The sequence below is a fragment of the Cydia splendana genome, chromosome 15 (genome assembly GCF_910591565.1).
Source record: "Cydia splendana chromosome 15, ilCydSple1.2, whole genome shotgun sequence".
In the NCBI taxonomy this organism is placed as follows: Eukaryota; Metazoa; Arthropoda; class Insecta; order Lepidoptera; family Tortricidae; genus Cydia; species Cydia splendana.
The window spans coordinates 11002497-11024762 of record NC_085974.1 but is presented as its reverse complement, the minus strand read 5'-3'; the positions used below and the strand labels follow the sequence as shown (position 1 = coordinate 11024762).

The 22266-nt window shown below is 37.4% G+C and overlaps 1 protein-coding gene across 1 annotated transcript; it reads right to left on the bottom strand.

The window, feature by feature from the left end:
• Positions 1–14227: 14227 nt before the first annotated feature.
• On the bottom strand, positions 14228–20208 carry LOC134797622 (uncharacterized). Its single transcript, XM_063769937.1, has 5 exons — positions 19946–20208; positions 19727–19844; positions 18995–19647; positions 16963–17156; positions 14228–16415 (listed from the first exon to the last, which is right to left on the bottom strand). The coding sequence occupies exons 1-5, from the start codon at positions 20004–20006 to the stop codon at positions 15015–15017; spliced, it is 2427 nt and encodes an 808-aa protein (XP_063626007.1). The 5' UTR covers positions 20007–20208; the 3' UTR covers positions 14228–15014.
• Positions 20209–22266: the final 2058 nt, after the last annotated feature.

Genomic DNA, 22266 nt, shown 5'->3' with positions numbered 1-22266 from the left:
TGCACAACAAAGGGATAATTATATTATATAATAAGTTTTTAAAATCTTTTTAATAAAACTATAAAATAGGTCTCCACGAACGCTACCGGCGTAACACCCACATATACATATTCTGTGTTTATTAGAACGTTAATGTAATTTTCTCAAATGGTATAAGTTTTTCAGTATTGTATTATTACTGTTGATACCGAGATTACTGGAATTTGTTAATGGCAGAGCCTGCACCCCCACCCCCCACCGCTAGCAATAATAAATGAACTCTCAAACTCGTTGCATTATTTTAGGCAAGTTGACAACTTCTCCAGAATTTCTTTCCGTTTGTTATTGTTGAGGTAATTTGGCACAGTTTGCAAGTTCAGTATATCGACAATACGAAGAATATTGAACAGTATGCTTTTAACGAGTAAAAAAAGCAAAATACTCAATTCTTACACATTTTATTAATGTTTGTAACATGTAAGTATTATTTGACAATACTATATTTTTTATTAGAGAAAATTAAAATACTCCTATGAAAATTTCTATCCAGAGTAACCCTTTTTCAATGCTCTTGTAGTTTACCTAAGTAATTTTCATGGAAATATCGCGCTTTTGTTAAGCATAATACGTTCACACACTTCACACAGTCTTTGTTTGAAAAGCGTGTTAATGTTAAGCCTTATACCGAATATTATCTACTTATGCTGTTTCATATCCACACACTGCCACACAATCTGTGTGCTGCGCCGAAGGTGGAGAGGCTAGGTGTCGTAAACACGCCTCTGGGAAATTCTTGACGTTCACAACCGATCCCTGCGGCGCGCGCGCTGAGCCAGCGACTCTGCCCGTTCCACCCACGCACCTTCCCAACCTAGTGTTACGTTCAATCTGATCGCTATAAAACCTACCTTCATGCGCTTGAAATAAAAACCATTTTACAAATTTCGCAAACGTGAAGTACGCGGTTCGCAAATTAACCAGCCGATTTGCCGCTTTAGCTTAAGTAGTATTCTTTCGTTCCATGCATACAAAAGTAAATAAACGCACGGCTGTGATAATAAGAATGGGAGTTGGGTCTTTTGTCAGTCGAGTAAAGGCTGTTGTGTTGCTCGAGAGGATTGCTCGTTTTGCTTTTTACTTAATTCTTTTGCTTTGTTATCTGTTATCTAAAGCCAAAACTGGAGCACGGAAACGAAGAATCTGTTTACTTGGAATGCTCTCCATGTTACTTTTCTTTATACTTTTTGTAAACATCTTTTCTACACACAATCAACCGACGATATACGAAAGACGATGAAAGGGTGTTTCTGAGTTAACCGCCTTTTTCGATCAAGTATTTAGTTGTTCCGAGTCTAAAGGATAACTCACGTTAGATCGCCGGAGCTTCCGGCGCTTACGTTTTTTTATGACATGACAGGTGATCACGTGATGCTTTCCATAGAAAACGATGCGCCGGAAGCTCCGGCCCGGACACGGCCCGGTCAAACGTGAGTCAACCTTAAAGCTTGAGGAGTGTCTTGTATCTCGGTTAGTATATTACGTTATATTTTACACAACGTAATTAAATATTTGTAATTCAAGATAATTACCTAATCGGTTTTTAGCAGTTGAGATGTTTATATTCCAGGCACCTATTGCTGGTTGTCTTTGAAAATTATAAAAATTGCAAATATCGAAATCTACATTAATTTTAAATTTATTGTACATAATACGGAGGCCAACAACGGTACTTCACTTCATTTCATTTATTTCATGAGAAAAACCATGGATATAAAGGTTTGGTACATGGTCACCCTGCAAGGGCGTAGCACTGTCTTAAAAACTAGTTAAAAACTAAAAAGTTTATTTATGCAAAACAAGATATGTTTAAATTGGTAGTTGTAGTGGAAATATAATAATAATCAATTGGTAATAAATATTCAACATTGCTGATTTATCGTAATTATCGTCAAGAAATTATTATAGTAAATTAGAATGATAATAATTAAATAGTAAAAATTAGTTAAATGTCAAGTCGTTACAGTTAGAATTTGTTAAATAGTCATCAAAATATTCAGTAATGGTATAATAACATTTTGAGACAAGTAATTGTTTTAGACTTCTTATAAAGGTAGAGTCTAGTTCTTCGTTTCTAATTGCGTCTGGTAATTTATTGAAAATTTTTATTGCCATGACATATGTGCTTTTTCAGTGCATTTTCAATGTTGATGAGAACAGCATAAGCATGTTTCTGTGTCTGACTGAGTGAGCCCTTGATAAAACCTCTTCTCGGTTCTTAAACATACCAATATTTTTTCTAATGAACTTACATATTTCTAGAATATAAATTCCTGGTAGAGTCAGTAAATTATGTTTTTGGAAATGTGGCTTACATGTATCCGGTACATTGATGTTTGCTAGTATGCGAACGAGTTTTTTTGAGTATAAAGAGATCTGGTGCGTCCGTACTATTTCCCCACAAGATGATGCCATAGCTTAGCCATGCATAGGCATATGCGTAATATGTTACAAGAGAGATTTGTAAATCCGTGGTTCTCTTTATTTCTCCAAGCGCATATACAAAACTTGACATTTTCCCTCTAATTTTATTTATGTGCGCTTTCCAATTTAAGTGCGTATCTAAAATTATACCTAGCAACGGAAATTCCTGTACTAGCTCTATCTGTATGTCATTATAATGGACGTCAATTTCTAAAGGTTGTTTTTGGTGCGGTTGAAATGTCATAATTTTAGTTTTACTGAAGTTAATCTCTAATTGGTGATCGTCCATCCAGTTCGTAATATTATCTAGTGTCTGTATCCACTACTGCCTTACGTAACGTAAGTTAAGTAGCCTGTCTTTGCAATAATGCCAGTAAAAGATAAAGTTTGCATCATAAGAGTGCACGTCTGTATAAATATCATGTTGAGATTTAGTGGCCCCGGCACTGGGCGGCCCACCGTGGGAAATATGAAAATTGGAAACGCTCCGCCGCCGCGAATAAATTCAACCCTATTTGTACGCCAACCTCAATATTCCGATGTAAGTAGGTACCTTATAAGCACCATTGCGCTATCTACCGCGCCTGAAATGGGATAATTGTATTGCACGTGCAAATGTACTGGAGCTCACTTACCAAAGCGGCGTGATTAGGATTTAGAATTAAATGGGTATTCATATTCAAGTGTCACTAACGTGTCAAATAGATGTGGAATAGGATTCCATACTCAGTCGTAGATCTTGCATAGGTAGGTACTGCTTGCAGAAATGTTAATGATATAACTAATAATTTTACTATAGTATATCAGATGTGAATAAAATGTGATTATTGTGACAAAAAGAAAATTTGATGTTGGTCGTAAATTCAAAACAAATCGATGTAGTTTAGCTTTTAGCAGCCTTGTAGCATCGTTTTCCTGCTATGTAGCGAAAATACTTTACAGAGGCCTAATGACGCGTCATTAGCACTAATAAAATTATAATTATACACACATAAACTTATATTAGAAAATTTGCTGATATTTTTATAAGGTCACAAAGTTTTAAAGGTTAGGTTGGTATTTTAGGTTCAAAGTGAAGGATGAGGACTTTAATTATATGACAGAATTTAACGACAATCTCCTATGCAATGCGACATTTCTTTAATAATTTAAATTTATATAATAATATGAAAAACGGAAACGAAAATATGCTTAGTAACCCGTGTTTCTTTATTATTATGCAAATAGACGGGTCCTTGTCCTAGCAATTAGAACAAAAACTTGAATTGTATATTTAAAAGGCCAGGGTTCGGCTTAGAGAGCTCTCGTGTGGTAAACCGGTTAGGGTCGAGTGGGGTTCAGAGGCCTCAACCCGTCAAGTTTAATGCGTTTCCAACTCAACCCGCCTTCCTAGCGCCCAACTAATTGGTGGAAGGGTATAAGTTAATAATCTTTCATTATTTTAATGCTATTTACTATTTCAATAGTGACTATTGACTTTGCACGTATTGGTGGAGGATGTCCAAGCAATCTTAATAATTGCCAATATTGCATGTATTTTTTTATCGAATTTGTTTCAGGTATAGCTATAGTATGAACTGCAGTTAGCAGTATCAAGCTCAAGCTCATAGTCGAACACATAGTAAGTTCTTATTATTTGGATTAGCCTGTTCGACAACTATAAACTATAACGACGGCGCGATTCGGGAAATGAATTAGAGAGTAATGATATGTGACGTCCAACGCGTAAAGGTACCTTATGGCGGTTGGCGCTTACGCTATTATTAACGCCGCTAATATTATTGCGGCGCTATGCGATGTAAGCGCCAGCCGCCATAAGGTACCTTTTGCTGTGGGACGTCACATATCTTTACTATTTCATATCTAGTGACAGGCCTATTCGGATTTCGAGATAATCACAAGATCTTGAGACGATTTAGAGATCAACTAGATCTACATTAGATATCGATTAGATGTGACTTGGATATCTAATAAGTCATAACTTGTCGAAATCGTTCAAGAGGACCTCCAGAATCGCGGAAACGTCAAATGTGACATATCTTTAAATTATCCGTATCGTAACTTGTTGAAGTCTAGTAGAAATCTAATTCATTTTCCGAATCGAGCCGTGAATCTCTAATTCATTTCCCGAATCGCGCCGCGATACATTATCGTGATTTTTTTATGGAGCATTGTCGCTACATCGTGGAAAATGTTTGCTACAAGCTACGGCGCACAGTGTAGCGGTACGGGATTAGCTTAGTAGTGAATGCTATAAAATATGAGCCGATAAAATATGAAATACCTTCTTTGTATTGTGGACAATTTTGTATGTAGTTAGGTACCCAATTATGATATTAACAGCCCAAATAATCGCAAACTTTGCTTTGACGTAGTTATGATAACCCCAGTACACATTTCAACGCGAGCGTCGCGTCGTGACAGGCGCTGTTGAAGCTCATGAGATAAGGTTGAAAAAAATAAAATTGATATTTGTGATGTCAGCAGCCGAACGTTTAGTATTTTTGGGAATAATGCGGTGCTCCAACATGGCTGAAGGCTGCTTAGTATTCCGGCGGCTCCTCCCGATTTAGAACAGACGGCCTGGCCCCGGCCCGTCTTCATACGTCTCTCCAACGTGATTTTTATTGCTTCACCGTGTGATTGGAAATATTTTATGCCTCGTGGCGTTTTCTGACGTAAGTTAAAGCCAGGGCACACGGCAATTTTTTACACAGAAATAGGGTAAATTCTAGTGACGTTGGCCGCTATCCAGTGATTGCCTCCTTTAACCTTATTTTAAGGCAGGAGTTCCTGTATTTTAAACGGTCAGTTGGGCCTCATTGGGTAGTTGTATTTTAGCAGGCACAATAAACTACGATTTTTTAAGTCGGCCGGCTAAGAGAGAATAACACTTGCAGCTTTTACAACTGCATTGCAACATTCTGTCCATATTGTTGAACGCACAGGATAGTGAATGCTCGTATTACTCGTGTTACCTGTATATTTCCTTTTAACTACGTTCTGCAATATGAGTTTTACCTATCTGAATAAACCATTCCATATGTACATGTACATAAAATACTCCATAATGTGTCGTTCGTCAAAATATCCTCAAAACATTTCAATTGAAACTACAATGTAAATTTAAAATGAATTACAGTTTCATTCCTTTGTGAAGAACTAAATCATCTTGTTTTTAACATTGTTTTCTTACTTACCTAACAATCCGCTTTCTGTTCCATGGTAATTTATCGTCTCTTCTTAAGTAAACTTCTAGTAATGGAGTAGTATCTTAATCTAACCACATTTTGATAGGTCAGTAGGTACCTATCAAAGGCAGTCCTTTAAGACGTTGGTAATTGAATACTGTAGAGTAGGTATTCAGTAGGGTAGGAGTTTAACCAGTAAGCGCGCCCCCGAGGAGGAAAGTTTGACATTAATACTCAAACTTGTAAAAAAATTGCATAAGTGTTAAGGCACAATGGGCTCACTGGCAGAAGTACCTACTTATTTGTCGTTTAGCCTTTTAAATTTTACTTACCAAAGACGTTGGATGTAAAACGAGATATTCCGATATATTAAAAAGTACCTATGCAGTTATCTTTTAGGGTTCCGTACCTCATCATCGGCAAAAACTAACAATTATAGAATCACTTTATTGTCCGCCTGTTTCAATCGCTAAGCGAACACGGGTGACTCGAAAACTGTATAGGCGCGTTCTCATACGGTTCGATTCGGAAAATGAATTAGATTTCTACTAGACTTCAACAAGTTACGATACGGATAATTTAAAGATATTTGTAAGATAGGTATGTCAAATTTGACGTTTCCACGATTCTGGAGGTCCTCTTGAACGATTTCGACAAGTTATGACTTAAGGTATCCAAGTCACATCTAGTCGATATCTAATGTAGATCTAGTTGATCTCTAAATCGTCTCAAGATCTTGTGATTATCTCGAAATCCGAATAGGCCTGATAGTTGCTACATATTTCGAACTCAATTCGCTGTTCGCCAGATACACCGACTTGGCGTCGTGTAAGCAATGGAAATATAATGGCTACAACACGCCACGAGTAAGTATGACTTACACCGTTCGTAGCACGACATCGCATCGAATCAATATTCGCATGCCAGTTCTTGAACCGACTAACGGCGCGATTCGGGAAACGAATTAGAGATTCACTAGATATGAAATAGTAAAGATATGTGATGTTCCACGGTAAAAGGTACCTTATGGCGGTAGGCGCTTACGCGATTATTAACGCCGCTCCAATATTATTGCGGCGCCATAAGGTACCTTTTGCTGTGGAACGTCACATCTTTACTATTTCATATCTAGTGAAGCTCTAATTCATTTCTCGAATCGCGCCGCAAATGGGAGTTTATTTTAGCCTCCTAAGTCCCTGCGTACAATTTTTTGTACATATTCCAAAATCTATTTTGAACTTTTAGGGTCTCCCCTGATATATCGACGCGCATTCGGCAAAAGCCGATAGGAAAAAGCTTTATGTCCACGCAATAAGAGCGAAAAAGTCGTCGTTCGGCTCGGCTCGCATCGGCCGGCGCCTGCCGACGCGTCGACGGCTTTTTCGCTCTTATTGCGTGGACATAAAGCTTTTATCCTATCGGCTTTTGCCGAATGCGCATCGATATATCAGGGGAGACCCTTATTGTGTAACTAAGGGTTCCAATTTCAAAAACAAAGCAATTGGGTCTCAGGAGATTAGATCATCCAGTGGCTAATGTTTTAGCACAGGAACTTTTGAGTATAAACCAATATTATTAAAAAACGATATAAATATATTTACCAAAACAAAAATGAAGTGCATTTACAGAATAAAAATCAAGTAGGATCAAAAACAATTGTGTAGTAAAATGGATGAGACTCGCGACGACAGCGAGACCGCTCGTTTTTAATTTACAACGCAAAAACTTAAAGCTAATTAGTTAACTTAGTTATTAAATAACCAAACTAATTAACAAACCAGCCAAATATTTCATACTTACCTGCGTTAGACTGATGATGGAAGGAATCTGTAACAATACTTCCGTCTTGAGGATGAAGGGTTACAATTTATAGCACCATTAAGTACCTAAGACTACTTATTAAATGTTAGAAGTTCCGTCAGGTGGTAAAAATTATTATGGAAAAAGGAGTAGGAAGTACTTGATCCCAAAATTGTATAATGAAATACCGTATGATATAAGGGAATGTAAATCAGTTAGGATGTTTAAATTTAAAATGAAAATGTTTCTATTAAACAAAATTAAAAACAAAATTAAGATAAAGTTACCAGCATAAGCAATAAGATGTATGTAAGTTAACAATTAATTAGGCAATTAGCTAAGTCTACCCATCTATGTTTTAAGGGAGTTCCCTCTGCCAACAAACTGCCCTGCAGTTTGGGAGAAGAAAAAAATCTGTATAATAGGGTTTATTTCATCTGAATAAATGATTTTATTTTTTTATTTTTTTTTATTTATTTTTTTTTATTTATTTTTTTTATTATGAAAACGTTTTTTCGTGACTAAACTTCCGTGACCAAAAAATGAAATCGTAGGTTGTAAAAGGGTTTCTCAAACATTCGCTTCGTTCAATGTTTAAGGGAATCAAATAAAGCAGACAGAAATAGTCAGTCAGCTGCCTGCAGAATAAGAATACGACTCCTGCGATAAACCGAATAGAACGATTGATTGCATGTTTTTAGGGTTTTTTTTACTAAAGTAGGCACGACTGTGAGAACATGGCATTGTTTGTAAGTCTTGGTTTGATTATGCATCATGTTCATGGATTTGATTTTGAAAACTAAGAACATTTACTTTGTATTGTATCTTTATTTATGGGTAGGCAAGTTATTAGTTTTAATTTTGCACGGGCTTTCGATATTCTCATAATATAATATGCACTTTTGTAGTTTTGGAACGGTTTTTCTGGTTTAATGATGTTAAGGTTTTGTTTTTGTCATTTTACCTTGACACGACTTCCAGTATTTGGCTCGCACCAATCAGCGTGACCGTTCGTCAAGATCGTATCATAACAATATCAAAATTTTACTGATTGTAAAATCTTTTAAATAACACTCATGGTTTGAATCAAATCATTACCTATTCGTAATTTGGTATAAAATGAACATGTATTAAGTAATTTTAAGGTGTAGGTACCTTCTTTTTAAGCCTAATTTTTGATATTTAAATAACATGTCAGTGTTATAGCAAAATGTGTTTTCGTTCGTTTTGTGATGACTGTTAATACTGTCTCCATTAAATTTTAACGTATGTACACTAAAATAAATGGATTCAGTGGCACAAGTGAGTGCGTGCAGTCTCCGTCGACACAAGTGTCCAATTAACTGCGACTGCCGACACGTGTGTTGCTCATTTGTCCGCTAAATTACTTGGTAATGATGTCGTAAATGCCGGATACTATTCCTTATCGGCATGTTTCCCTGAGGCGCAAATTATGTAAGACATTTGTAGGTATCTACTATATGAAATAGGTACATAACTGGGTGATTCTAAAATTGTGTCCAAAATTTTTTTTTCATAAACGTTTTTATTTTTCACATATTAATACATATATCAAAAGAACATACAAAAAGCATTTTTTTTATTCATATGGTTAAGCTTAATACCCTCAGGAAAGGTAAATAAAATGAGTACATAAACACGGTTGTGGCCAAGTGTCCCTCAGTGGTGACATTTCGGCATTTTGGTGGCCAACTCGGCTATTTTGATTTATATAGTTATTTTAACATAGCCTAAGTCACTCATATGACTATGAGAAACCTAATGACAGCTCAGACGTTGAAATCCGTCAAACTATAAAGGCTGTAGAGCGTGACAAAGAATTCGATACACATCATACATACATACAAGCGAAAAACATTTTTTTTGCTTTGGCAGTCGGGCAATAATAGCAAATGATCTGTAGCTAATACACATGAATTTCTGAAAAGTGCATGTGCCTCTAAATTAATCAAACGAATTAAGAATGACACGACCACGTGTCTATATGTCACGAACGTGGACTCAAAAGTGTGTGGCGATGACAGATTTTTGAGGCCACGGTCGTGATAATTTGGAACATGTTCGATATTACATAAACATTTCCTTTGATTTTGCAAATGTTAAATAATTAGCTTAATCTGCAATGTATGAGGTATATCTTTATGTTACAAACAATAACGTGAAACTGCAACTTACTTTTAAAACTAAGGGGCTATTCATTAATTACGTCATTTCAAATTAGGGGGGGGGGGGGGGGTCTGGACATCGGATGACGGTAGCATGAAGTAGGAGGAAATGGGGTCATTTGAAGCATGATTTTTGGATGATTATAGGGGGGGGGGTCTAAAATCGTCAAAAATCGATGACGTAATTTATGGACAGCCCCTAACACGGCGGTGACGCGTTATAACCCCCCAAGTAGCATTGCAAGCTGTATATAAGCTGTATGAAAGTTTATTTGTATACTATAAGCTGTACAGTTAGGCTGTACAAAGGCTGTATAAGCGCTTATACAGCCCTTATAAGTAAAAAAAGGGCCCAAATTATACAGCCTTTGGCGTTATTAGAGCTGTAGAGTAGCTGTATAAGCAATACATAAGCTGCATAATAGCTGCATTACAGCTATATTTCGGTGTAACAGGAAACCTTAACACTACATATAATCTCTTATAAAGTACGATATAAGAATATAAGTTTTAAATGAGTTATAAGAAAGAATTACAAGAGAATAATAATCATTTAAGAAACTAAAATGTCTTAATCTTGTTCATTCGTAATATAGTAATGGCGACAATAAAGTGTTATAGTGGATGGTAAAAGTAAATATTATACAGGACTTGAATGGAATATTACATTATTGGTAAGTGCGGATTATTATTTATTGTGAACCTGAGTATCTTTTCTGGCAAAATATTTACGCGCCTGCAAAATAACAAAGAGAAACCATAAGGAAAATATCAAAAATCGGTAAAGTTACTGTTTGTTTTTAAGGTTAGAGTATCAAAAATATTTATAAATATTAATTCTAAGGCTAAACAATTTATTTTAGCTGGTAATCATAACACGGCGTTAGTCTGCTAAATATTTGCAAGTATTTCTTTAATTATATTTACAAATACGTTTTTTTATTATTGTAAAATGGCGACAATTTTTAAACAGCCTACAGGATAGTTGGAGAGCATTATAATCTTAGTAGCTGTGCTGTATAATAAATGGAGTGTCTTTTACAGCTTTTGTAATTAAAACAGCTTTATAATATAATATTTGTATTCGTTTGGCTGTATTTCGGTTCTCCGTACATAAGTTATAATTCTCTTTAGAGATCCGTATAACAAATAAAAAACCTGTAGTGTAACTGTCATATATTCCTTTAGTTTTATAATACACTTATTTTCAGAAATCATTACACTACTATACTTATACGAGTGTAAAATTACGCCAAAAGATTGTTATAAGCGACTCTATCAGTAATACAGAAAAAAGCTGTACTATAGCTGCCATTTATTCATTTGGTTTTATAATACCCTTACAGACAGAAGTTATACAACTACTATTCTTATAGGAGAGTAAGATTACGCCATAAGAAATAGCTTTAAAACGGGGTTGACAGATACATTTGTACAGCTACAAGTGCCAAGTGATACTACAATACAGCCTGTATACAGCTTTTACGATAAAATTAGCTTGTAGTGTTTCACAACACTTAATGTTTTAAAACGGAGTTGACAGATACTTTTGTACAGCTAAAAGTGCCAAGTGTTACTACAATACAGCCTGTATACAGCTTTTACGATAGAATTAGCTTGTAGTCTCTCACAACACTTTTAGTTTTATAGTAGATTTTTTATATTCTGATAAAGCACCCCATGCTTCCGCAGAATCCTTTATAATGATTTTATACAGCTTGAGCTGTATAATGTCTGTAAAGTACCTTTTATACAGCTTAATTCTTTTCTGACACTCTTATACGTCCCTTAAATCACTCTAAGTTCTTAATTGGCTGCTATATTGATGTTGCCGACACTTCCATGCTACTTGGGCCAAGTAACATTTTAGTCCTATAATTTTAGTTTTTATCGCTAAAAGCTTGTATAGACGTCGTATTAAGGTTTCAGAGGTGACCACCTGTCGTATAAAAGCGCTTGGCGACACCTTTTTGCTCTATAGGTTTATACAGCTAATATATTCTATAAGCAATTGATGTAAAGGATTATTTCATCATTTTAAAGAGCCGTTATAGGCTTGTACTATAACAGGTTCAAATATAACCACTATAGAGCAATATTACTGTATAATAGTATTTGGAATCACTTTTATGCAACTAATTTGCGCTATTAAGGTTCCCTGCCAAGCCGCTATAGTTTTGTGTTTTAACAGTGACAAAAACCCAGCTATACAACGATTTCAGGATATAGTGGCTTTAGAGATCACTGCTATAGTACATAATACTTTAGTAGTCATATGAACACTATTATAGAACTGTTTTGCTCTATAGTAGCGTTTTTGGGACATATTTATAGCGTTAAAAAGCGCTTTAGTAGTTTTTAAATCCCTATTATATCTCATCGCTGTAAGCGTCACAATGACTCTTTTATATCACAAAACTGTTCTATAGTGGTTTTGTTTTTTCTTTTAAAAGACAACAGCGTTATAGTTGAGTTTTTATGTCTTTTATAAGCCGAGTTAGATACATAAAGGTAGAAAACGACTACTTGTAAATGATAAATTTGATCTGTAATGGCTACTTATATCTTGCTTATATAAGTTCAGGCCTAAGCCACATAATGTGGTTCCGTACAAAATATTTTTATATTTTAATGAATTGATAAAAAAGACCCCAGTGATATTAGTGACTGTAGGTGAGATTTATCATCAATGATTTAATACAAGCATAAAATCGTGACGGTTTAGATATTTATCGACATCCATTATTAGCACATTTTTTTTACCAATCACACTGAAAAAGGAAACAACAGTAATGACTACATCTAAATTAAAAAGAATCCTATATCTTTCTAAAGAGTTTGTAGGTGTAACTGGGTCACAGCAAAATTCTTTTGGAACCCTAATTTTAATCATGATGGCGGTGAATATTTCGTCGTAAGTTCTATAGTTAGCCTATAAAAGCGTCGGATTTACTTCTTGGCTGTATAGTAGTAACTATGGTGAATATCATAATATTTTATTAAATTATTTTATTAAAAACATAAATAAATCGAGGGGGCATTTAAAATTCCTCATTAAACTAATACTATTCTAACGGTAAAACTTCCGTCCCATATACTTTTTGCACTAAGGACCGAATTATTCGACATCTAAATGGCGCATATTAATATAAAGTACTTAGTACCGTTTTTGTGAAGTAAACACACAACAAAACCACTCACAACAGTTGATGGAAAACTTGATAGCAAATTTCGTAGTAAAGGAACTATGAATTCTACAATAGTATAAAAAAGCACTATAATACAATTTCAAATACTACTATAGTATAAAACAAGCACTATAATGGAATCTCAAATGCCACTATAGTATAAATTAACACTATAATGGCGTTACTGACAACAAATTAGCACAAAAGTGATTATCACATCACTTTTATAGACCTAAAACGTCACGACTGACACTGCTACAGGTCTACTATATCACTGAATGGCACATAAGATGCGCCATTTCGGCTTTATACAATCTTCTTTGGTCTTTTATAGGACCTTAGGTGGTATTTGGGAAACGTTCTATCGACTACTATAGAACCACAAATTGTTACTTGGGAAGGTTGACCGTTTTTTCAAATGAAGACAAATAAATAATTTTCGACAAAATTTCTCCCTTCAGCCATTTTTGTAAACCTGACACCAACACAGTGTTGCTGTTATAAAAAGAACTTTAATAAGGCTGCCAGTAGTAAAGGTAATTTTCTACCGAGTACCGCATGTTTATATTACCACGCGCGGTGGTGACGCGAAAACTAATCACAAAATGTATGTTGTTTAAAATTATATAAAATCGTTATAAATCCATACAATTTTTTAACAGTGTTGTAGAACAAGGATTAGTGTTTTATATTTGATATAAATTATTGCAAAATCACTTAATATTTTTTCAAAAAAAAATCAATATCACAAAATCTGGGGAAGTCACACTACACGGTCCGTAACATTTCGCACTTGTAATTTTTTTTATATGTTTCTAATACTCAATACATTTAGGTTGACCTACAACTAGAGGTAAATTGCTAAGTATATTGATATAGAGTTTACTTATTTTCACATAAATACATGCTATTCTTACGTGTTACACAAAAAATGCATAAGAATAAGAATTACCCAACTATGCTACCTGGCAAACAAAAAGGACATAATCATTATAATATTTCTACAGACGTTATCCTAAACAAAAATATGACTTTTCTTTTGAGTATGATTGAACTACTAACAATCAAACTCTCTAATGTGAGAGCAGTTAGAAACCTTTTTGTACACGGTGACGGGGGCTTGTAAAAAATGGCAAAGAATCCCTCATAGTTTTGTCAGGTCCGTTCTGTTTTAAGTCTTCTGGTGTTTTAGTCTGGTGTAAGTAATCTCTGTCGGACTGTTACAGACATTTACTAGATTAGGATTCGGAGCTTGGTAAAACCATTCTATTCGTAATTGTAGTCATAGTCATACCTAGGTAGTTATTGGCAGAAAATATCAAGATGGTACTTATATCATTTCACTGCGGTTATTATAAATGTACATGTGTACGTGGGTTCGTATCATAAAAAGAAATTACATTTATTCAAATCTTTATTTACATTCCAAAACCCGTTCAAACGACACCATTTGAACCCAACTGAATTGGTCGATGCGACCTGCATGTAACTGTTATTGCGACAATTTATACAGCTTTAGTTCGGCGCTATTCGATATGCTTACATCGGTCGACAATTATAATAATCGGCTCACAACTTGCGACTTAAATGGAAATGTTAGAAGCGAGTTCAAAATATGGAAATCCCGTATCGAGGAGATTAAGTTGGCTATAATGGAAGTGGGAATACTAGCAGCAGTGCAAGCGGCGTGATCGCGTCCCTTGCGCTCGAATTCACAACTTGCTGATGGTACATAAGCTAAGCGAGATGCAGCCGCTGTGCCGCGCCGCCGGCATCGCCGCGATGCGGCCCTGCACGTCGCGCGTTATGAAATGGGAATTAAATTGTCTGTGAAGAATACAACAGGATTACCGTTTATTCCTACTTCCAGGCGAAACGATATCTAATACTGCGCTGCCTACATTTCCCCTTTACACACTGAGCGTTGCAACAATCTCCTAATGTTTGCAGCGATAGTCAGGATGCAATTTGTGAAAACTGGCAAGCTTGGTTGCAGGACGAAGCGAACTGCGCGGGTATCCACTGCACTGCAGCCGGACTTGGCATGTTGCTCCGAGTTTGTGTATCGTAAACACTCGCTGGATTACAGCGAGCACACTCTGTTTGAGAATTGGTCTTATTATTGGAAGTAAATATGTACTTAGAAAGTTCTACTGTTTTTATTTTCTGAAAGCATTTTTTTCTACGTGCTAATCCATGGCCCAAATTTCGAACTGATTATCGGTGTTGGTGCCACTGTCAAAGAAATACTTATTCGACCTTACGTAAGTGGATGCCTGAAACACATGAGGTCTATTATTAAACTTATTGAAATAATCAATTTTATCGTTGTCCTGATCCTTTTTTACTTGTACCTCGGCGTCTTTTGTACCTTTTTTATGCGAAGTTATAAACATTGGTTTTAGTGTGGGAACAACACTACGCAGAACATGAATGTTTGTGTCAATGGGGTCGAGTACTTTATTTACTAAAGTAATGTTTGTTTCATTTTTAGATTGTTTGTTAAGTTCTTCTGTTTTATCTTTAAACCGCAGAACATGAATGTTTGTATTAGGGTGAATGTGCCCGGGTACTTTATTTACTAAATAAATGTTTGTTCCATTTTTAGATTGTTTGTTAAATTCTTCTGTTTTATCTTTAAACGCTTTTTTTGATAACTTTTGATGTTTATTAGATCTGGTTAATTTGCCCATAACATCTTCGAACTCTGCGAAAAGCATGTGATCGTTAGTTTTTATTTTCGGTTTCTGGGATACGACACTTTTTGCATTAAACCGCGGCAGCAGGCTAACATTAAGACTGGCGTTGGACAACTTATCATAATTGTTCTTTAACGTTCTGCCATGTATCTGATTTCTTATTGCCCCCATTGTATTGATAACATTTTCAAGTTCCAACCAACTCAAAACCGGCGCAGACGTTGCTTCCTGGACTTGGTTTTCCAATTCAAACAAATTTTCATTGCTGGCTATTAAATCTTCGTAGTTTGTGAAATTTTTCAATCTCAAACTCAGTGGAGATCGTACAAATCTTTCCCAGTAAGTGCGCGCCGCGTAACTACTCTCACTGAAAAAAGGATGTGCAGTTTTAGGATCCTCCGTTGGTTCAATTTTGATGTCAGCTCTAAGGATATCTGCAGAATCCAATCCTCTAATAAGTTTTGCTATTTGTTTCCCTAACGTACTGTAATAAGAGTCGTCTTCTTTGTTTATTTTCGAGTCGAAACGACGTCGCGTGGCGTCGAGGCGACCTGGCGTGATGGGATGTCTTCTCTTAGGTATAGGAGGCTTCATGCCCTGAAATTGTTCACGTTTCTGAGGATTTAGCATATTGGGCGGTTTTGATGCGCTTTTGTTGCTTTCATTGGTGTTCCTATGAATAAGTTCACTTATATATTTGAAGTCAGGGCCGGCGTCCATTTTGTCACCGTGTTCCAGGAGGAAATTATTGTCTCCCATAAATATGTCATCGTAATAGTTGTCTTCAATATGATTCATAGGGTAGTCCATAGGTGGCAAAGGTGGTAGAGGTGATGGTTTGAATACTTGTCTCGCTTGTGGTTTGTTTCGATTTTTGATAGGAGGAGGACGCTGTGGATAAAAAAATAAACAAAAGATAAGATTTATGGTTTACGCACATCATCAAAAAGCTCGGCACCAAACCATCGCCGCCTCAACTCATGAGCTTGCCATAAACTAGTTAGTCGTCAATCATATGCATTACGCAAGCAAGTAACGAAAGCGACTCAACCTCGAGTTATAGGAACGGCTATGGCTGATTGACGCCACGCCGCCTCGCCTGAAAAGCGCACCGTCCCCGCGCCGATGGCGAGACGAAACGAAACGATATATTTACAGAAATATTGTATCTTTTGACCTCAGTATACCTTCAATAGAAAGAAACTAGTGCGGATATGCCGGATGGCCGTTTTTGTCTACGTGACAGCGTGATAAAACGGTGTGCGTCACTTTCTATCCCACGGTGTTAAAAGGTGACAGTTATTTTATCACGTGGATAAAGATGGATAAAGCCATCCATAATACGCCGGCAGATTACCTATCCCTAAAACGGGCTATTTTATTATATTAAATAATAGGTATATTGTGTCCTTGAGCAAATTTTACGTGTATTACTTACGAATGTATTAAGCAATTTGTGAGTTCGCAAGACTTTCTTGGCAGGCGCGTCGGCCGGCGCGGTGGTCGTCGTTGTCGTCGTCGTCTCCGTCGGCGGCGGTGGTGACGGCGTGGACGCACCCGTCGTAGTCGGGGCAGTTGTTGTTGTTTGCTGCGTTGATGCCGCTACAGTAGTTTGATCATAATCTGGTGGACCTAAGACAATGTAATTTGCGAATTAGAGTCATACTTGTTGTTGCATGATATATTAACATTCATTTGTGCACATCCTTCTTACCGCTTCAAGTACTATTATTCTTTTTAGGGTAGGGTAGGGACCCTATTACTAAGACTCCACTGTCAATCTGTCCTTCTGTCTGTCTGTCACTAGGCTGTATCTCATGAACCGTGATAGTCAGTATGATAGACAGTTGAACTTTTGACAGATGATGTATTTCTGATGCCGCTATAACAATAAATACTAAAAAGTACGGAACCCCCGGTGGGCACGACCGACTCGCACTTGACCGGTTTTTTTAAAGCACCGGCAGCCGATTGCTAAGGCCAATTGCAGATCGTGGTTAATAGAACTCCGGTGCGTACCAACGAGTTTCTTAAAACTTATGAACATGGCCCGGTTTTTCAGGGACAAAAACGTACCTAGTCCTAGTAATTCATTAAATATTAAGTGTTATCGATATCTGCATCATATTAGAGTCTGCGGAAAGAGAAGAGTCGTGGAATGTATGGGGCCCAATACGTTCCACGACTCTTCTCTTTCTGAACAGACTCTATGATTGATATTATATGACAAATGTGACGTCGTCTTTGAAACAAATAACATTAGTTAAGTATTTATGAGTATTAGTTCCTTTATTATCTATTGATTTATTCTCATTACAACTGTCAATATCTGACACATTGTCAATCTGACAGTAATTTAAATGACCACTGCATATAATTATCAACATTCATAACTATCTTATAATAATTTTCAAAATTTAATAGACAATAACAAATATGATCAAATTTTCAGTAAGGATATCCACAACGCAGGCTTCGTCAGGTGGCCACAAATGCAAATCCGCAACATGCTTCGTCCAAAACAAACCAATGATGATGTCCGCACCAGGCTTCGTCATTTTTAAACAAAACAATTGTCACGAATCGTACCTGGTTGAAAAGTCCCCATCACACTGGCAGCGTTACCACGTTGAATGGCCAATGAGATTTGTTGAACCAGGTACGATCCGGACCGAGGGTCACACCCCCTGTCCCTCAGCCGCCGGCCCAAACCCCATACGAATTCCTTGGCCTCCAAAGCCCAAGGTCCCGCAGTCTCGACTGCAACTGGCACAAAGTCGTACATTGGCTCCAGGGCAGAGTACTTAACATGCTTCATTTTAGCCGCATACTCCGCGGCTGAGCCAGCAGACCTCACCGTGAGATTCAAGTGGGACCGCGCAAACGTACTGACGCACGTTGCATCCCACAGGAGGCACCGTCCCTTCTGCCATGGAACCAATGTCAGACCGTCAGGCCTCTTGCCATCTGTGCGGCACAACCCTGGAGGCTCCAAAACGCAAGGAACGTTGGCCGACACCAGAGCCCTGCGGATTACATCATTGATAGCATGATGCCTTGAAAAACGCCCGGCGCATTTCAAGCAAATTTTAATTTAAATTACATGGAATAATAATCCCCTCTAAGAATAATCCAGATTATTTTTAGTATTGCTTTTAAATTTAAAAGACAGTTCTTACGTCAGAATTTTATCGACATCGAGATTCGAGTGAGAGTAAGTTTCACTTGTCTTCGCTCTTTCTGAACGAAAAAATCATAATGTACCTGTCAAACCGGGTTATCCTTATGAACCAAACATCAGCTTCAGGTACAACAAAACGTGCCAAAAACTAGAATATCGCTACTACCTATTAGAAAGAAAATATAACTAAGTATACGTGTTTTAACACTTTTGACTCGAAAACAGTTAAACATAGGAAAGGTGAGGTACAACCAACCAATATAAATAAGTAATTCATTAGAAAACGTACCCGGATGGATTGGAGGGATGGGCACCATAGGGTACATCGGCATAGGCGGAGCGGGTAGTCCTAAGGGCGGGAAAAATGCCGTTCCCATATTTGGTAAGAAAATAAATGACGGTAGCGGTGGTTTAGGCTTTTTGCTGTACATGACTATACGCCTGTGGGCGCCATCCTTGTTGGCATCGGGCGGCCCTTTAGACGGTTCGTAACGCTCCCAGCTGCCCAGGTCACCTGACGATTCATCGGAGTCCGATTCTGACGAGTCGGAATCGGAGCTGGATTCTTCCTCGCTATCCTCGTCATCATCCCTCATTATCTTTTTACGCGAATTGCGTTTTTTCTTAGACTTTCTTCTTTTGTTACTATGTCTTCGTGTGAGGAATGGTTCTATCGATGCACCGCTCCTTCTCGTCCCCGTCGTCAAGGGCTCGTCGTCTGTTTTGTTGACAACTTGACTTTCTATAGTTTTAAAGAACTGGTTGTAGAGCCAGTCGCTGAGGTCACCGTTGTCGCTGTCTTGAGCGGGATCGTCGGTGCTGGCAGTTACCACTGGTGGGGGAGACGGTACTGCTGGATATGGAGGTACTAGCGCGCCACTGTGTCCGTAGGTGTATCCAATAGGTGTCATATGGCGCCTATAGTCATGTGTCAGTTTAGTGCTGAAAATTATATCCTTATTAGCATAATATTCATATCCTTTCTATTTGAATTGAATTACGAAAAATATGTAAAAATTACTTGGGCTCGCATATCTTAGACTCGGTGTCGAAGTAATAGCCCGGGTAGCAGTGGCAACCGATGACGCAGCCCGGGAAACCATCAAGGCAATACTCAAACCTTCCGTGCACACCGCATTCTACAACAAAAAACCACAAATAAAGCAATAATATTATAGGTATAGGTAACTATACCTAGATGGGTTATACTAACTCATTACTTACGAATGATAATATTTACCGTAATGTCCAGGTGCGGCGTCACATATTGCGTTTAGTAAAAAAAGTATTAAAAAAATCATTTGGATGAGATACAAAAGGTTAAAATGAATAACGTTAGCATAATGCTACTAATAAATACTACATATTCTACTGTAGTTGTAAATTGTTAACTCAAATTGGCATTTTATTAGAATTATATGTATTTTATACTACGATACTTCACTAGGTGGCACTATACCCGATGTTTGAAGATAACTACTAAACACTCTCAAACGAAATTCAAAAATGAATTTCTGGAACTACTTAGTTAATACAATGGCGAGTTTCTTAGTTTCCTTTTGGCGCGGCACAATGGACGCATTGAAATGATAATAGCGTAGGATAATGGAATCTGTTTATCTGAGGATTTCGGCTGGTCAACCAGTAACTGCATGCAAAATTACGTTCGCCAAAAATAACATGTTTTCACCCAGTGACTTCAATTTAATGTCATTGTTGGTGTTGTTGCGTATTTATATTATACCAACTAGCGACCCGCCCCGGTGCCGCACGGGTTTCACAAAACCTTAATAAATAACTTATATACACCTACACCTTGATAGGTGAAAACTGCATGAAAGGTATAGGTGTAGTGATATATATAGAATAAAAGAAAGTCTGTTTGTATTTAGGCATGTATATGTTCGCGATAAACTCAAAAACTGCTGAGCGGATTTTCATGCAGTTTTCACCTATAAATAAAATATTAACTTTGGTTTTATTAATCTACCTACAACATGTATAGGTATTAAGATAAGTTATCCATTGTACTCCGTTTCTCTTCGTACCTACAGTTCAATAACGCTTTCAGGGTGCTGATGGGGCTGCCGCGATACTATAATACCTAGTACATCAGGGATGTTTGCACGGGTGGGCTGTTTCTACGCGCAAGCAATGTACATCCCTGGGTGCATAGCCACCATGCCAATCGTTTACACTTTGTAGCGAACAAAACGCAACTTTCACTGTCACACTAATAAGAAAGAGTGACACACACACACCCACACCCACACACACACACACACACACACACACACACACACACACACACACACACACACACACACAGAGACACAAAGCGTTTCGTTGCCGTAGCGCAAGCGATTGTCACCTTGGCTACGCACCTTGGTGCACCGGATCCGCGCCAGTACCAACAGCATTCTGAAAATGATCTCTGAACGTGTAGACTGTGTGTACCTCAACCGCTGTTGTATTATACGCACATTAATACCTAATTAATTATTTTTTTGTTTTAAATGTAATAGAGACCGTGCATGTTGGAGAGTCTGCCATCTGGTGACCTGAATCGAAAGCGAGAACAATTCACGCTTCTAAGCAGGTGCTGTCCCCTACACTTCACACTGGATCTATTTCGCATAGTAGGGTCTGCCCTGTAGTGGATTACAGATGTAGTGCATAATTATTTTCCATCGTTTTTTCACGGCAACGTACGAACGTGTCTTGCTATTTCAGTCAGTCTCCTTCTTCCTGGCGTTATCCCGGCATTTTGCCACGGCTCATGGGAGCCTGGGGTCTGCTTTGACAACTAATCCCATGATTTGACGTAGGCACTAGTTTTTACGAAAGCGACTGCCATATGACCTTCCAACCCAGAGGGGAAACTAGGCCTTATTGGGATTAGTCCGGTTTCCTCACGATGTTTTCCTTCACCGAAAAGCGACTGGTAAATATCAAATGATATTTCGTACATAAGTTCCGAAAAACTCATTGGTACGATCCGGGGTTTGAACCCGCGACCTCCGGATTGAAAGTCGCACGCTCTTACCGCTAGGCCACCAGCGCTTTTTTGCCATTTCAGTCAGTCTCGGTACAAAAATACTGACGTTGACTTAAAATTCATTCTTAATTAAAATGACTTTTGTTTTCTAATGTATAATACAATAATCTCCGTACATTTTTAGTTTTAGGTATTTGTACTCGGAGTAATTAACAATGGAGCCGCCATTAACAGGCGTTCCCCTCTGTCGAAAATAGGCGGCTAATGGTCAACCACATGTCAACCATATGTATGGACTGACGTTTATCTGACATGACGTACCTATACATTTGATGTGCCCCTCCCCCGCAAAAAACAGCAGACTATTTTGTACCGAAGATTTTAGACATGGCGTCTCCGTTGGTTATATCCTCTAAGGTATTTGTACTTACTATTAATGATCTCAGTTGATCTCACAATACAGGAAATTGAAAGTGTCAGTTTGACGTATTTTTTTCCTTTGGAGCGGTTATTTCCCAAAATATTTACTTTATCAAAAAATGGTTCTTGGAGATCCATTCCAC

Bases quoted from the DNA above. Each gene is read 5' to 3' on its own strand.
- LOC134797622 (XM_063769937.1), bottom strand. From the start codon at position 20,006: ATGATTTTTTTAATACTTTTTTTACTAAACGCAATATGTGACGCCGCA. The intron at 17,157-18,994 runs GTACGTTTTCTA...ACATTGTCTTAG, and splicing joins CATCCCTCCAATCCATCCGG to GTCCACCAGATTATGATCAA. The intron at 16,416-16,962 runs GTAAGTAATACA...TTTTATCCACAG, and splicing joins ACAAATTGCTTAATACATTC to CGTCCTCCTCCTATCAAAAA.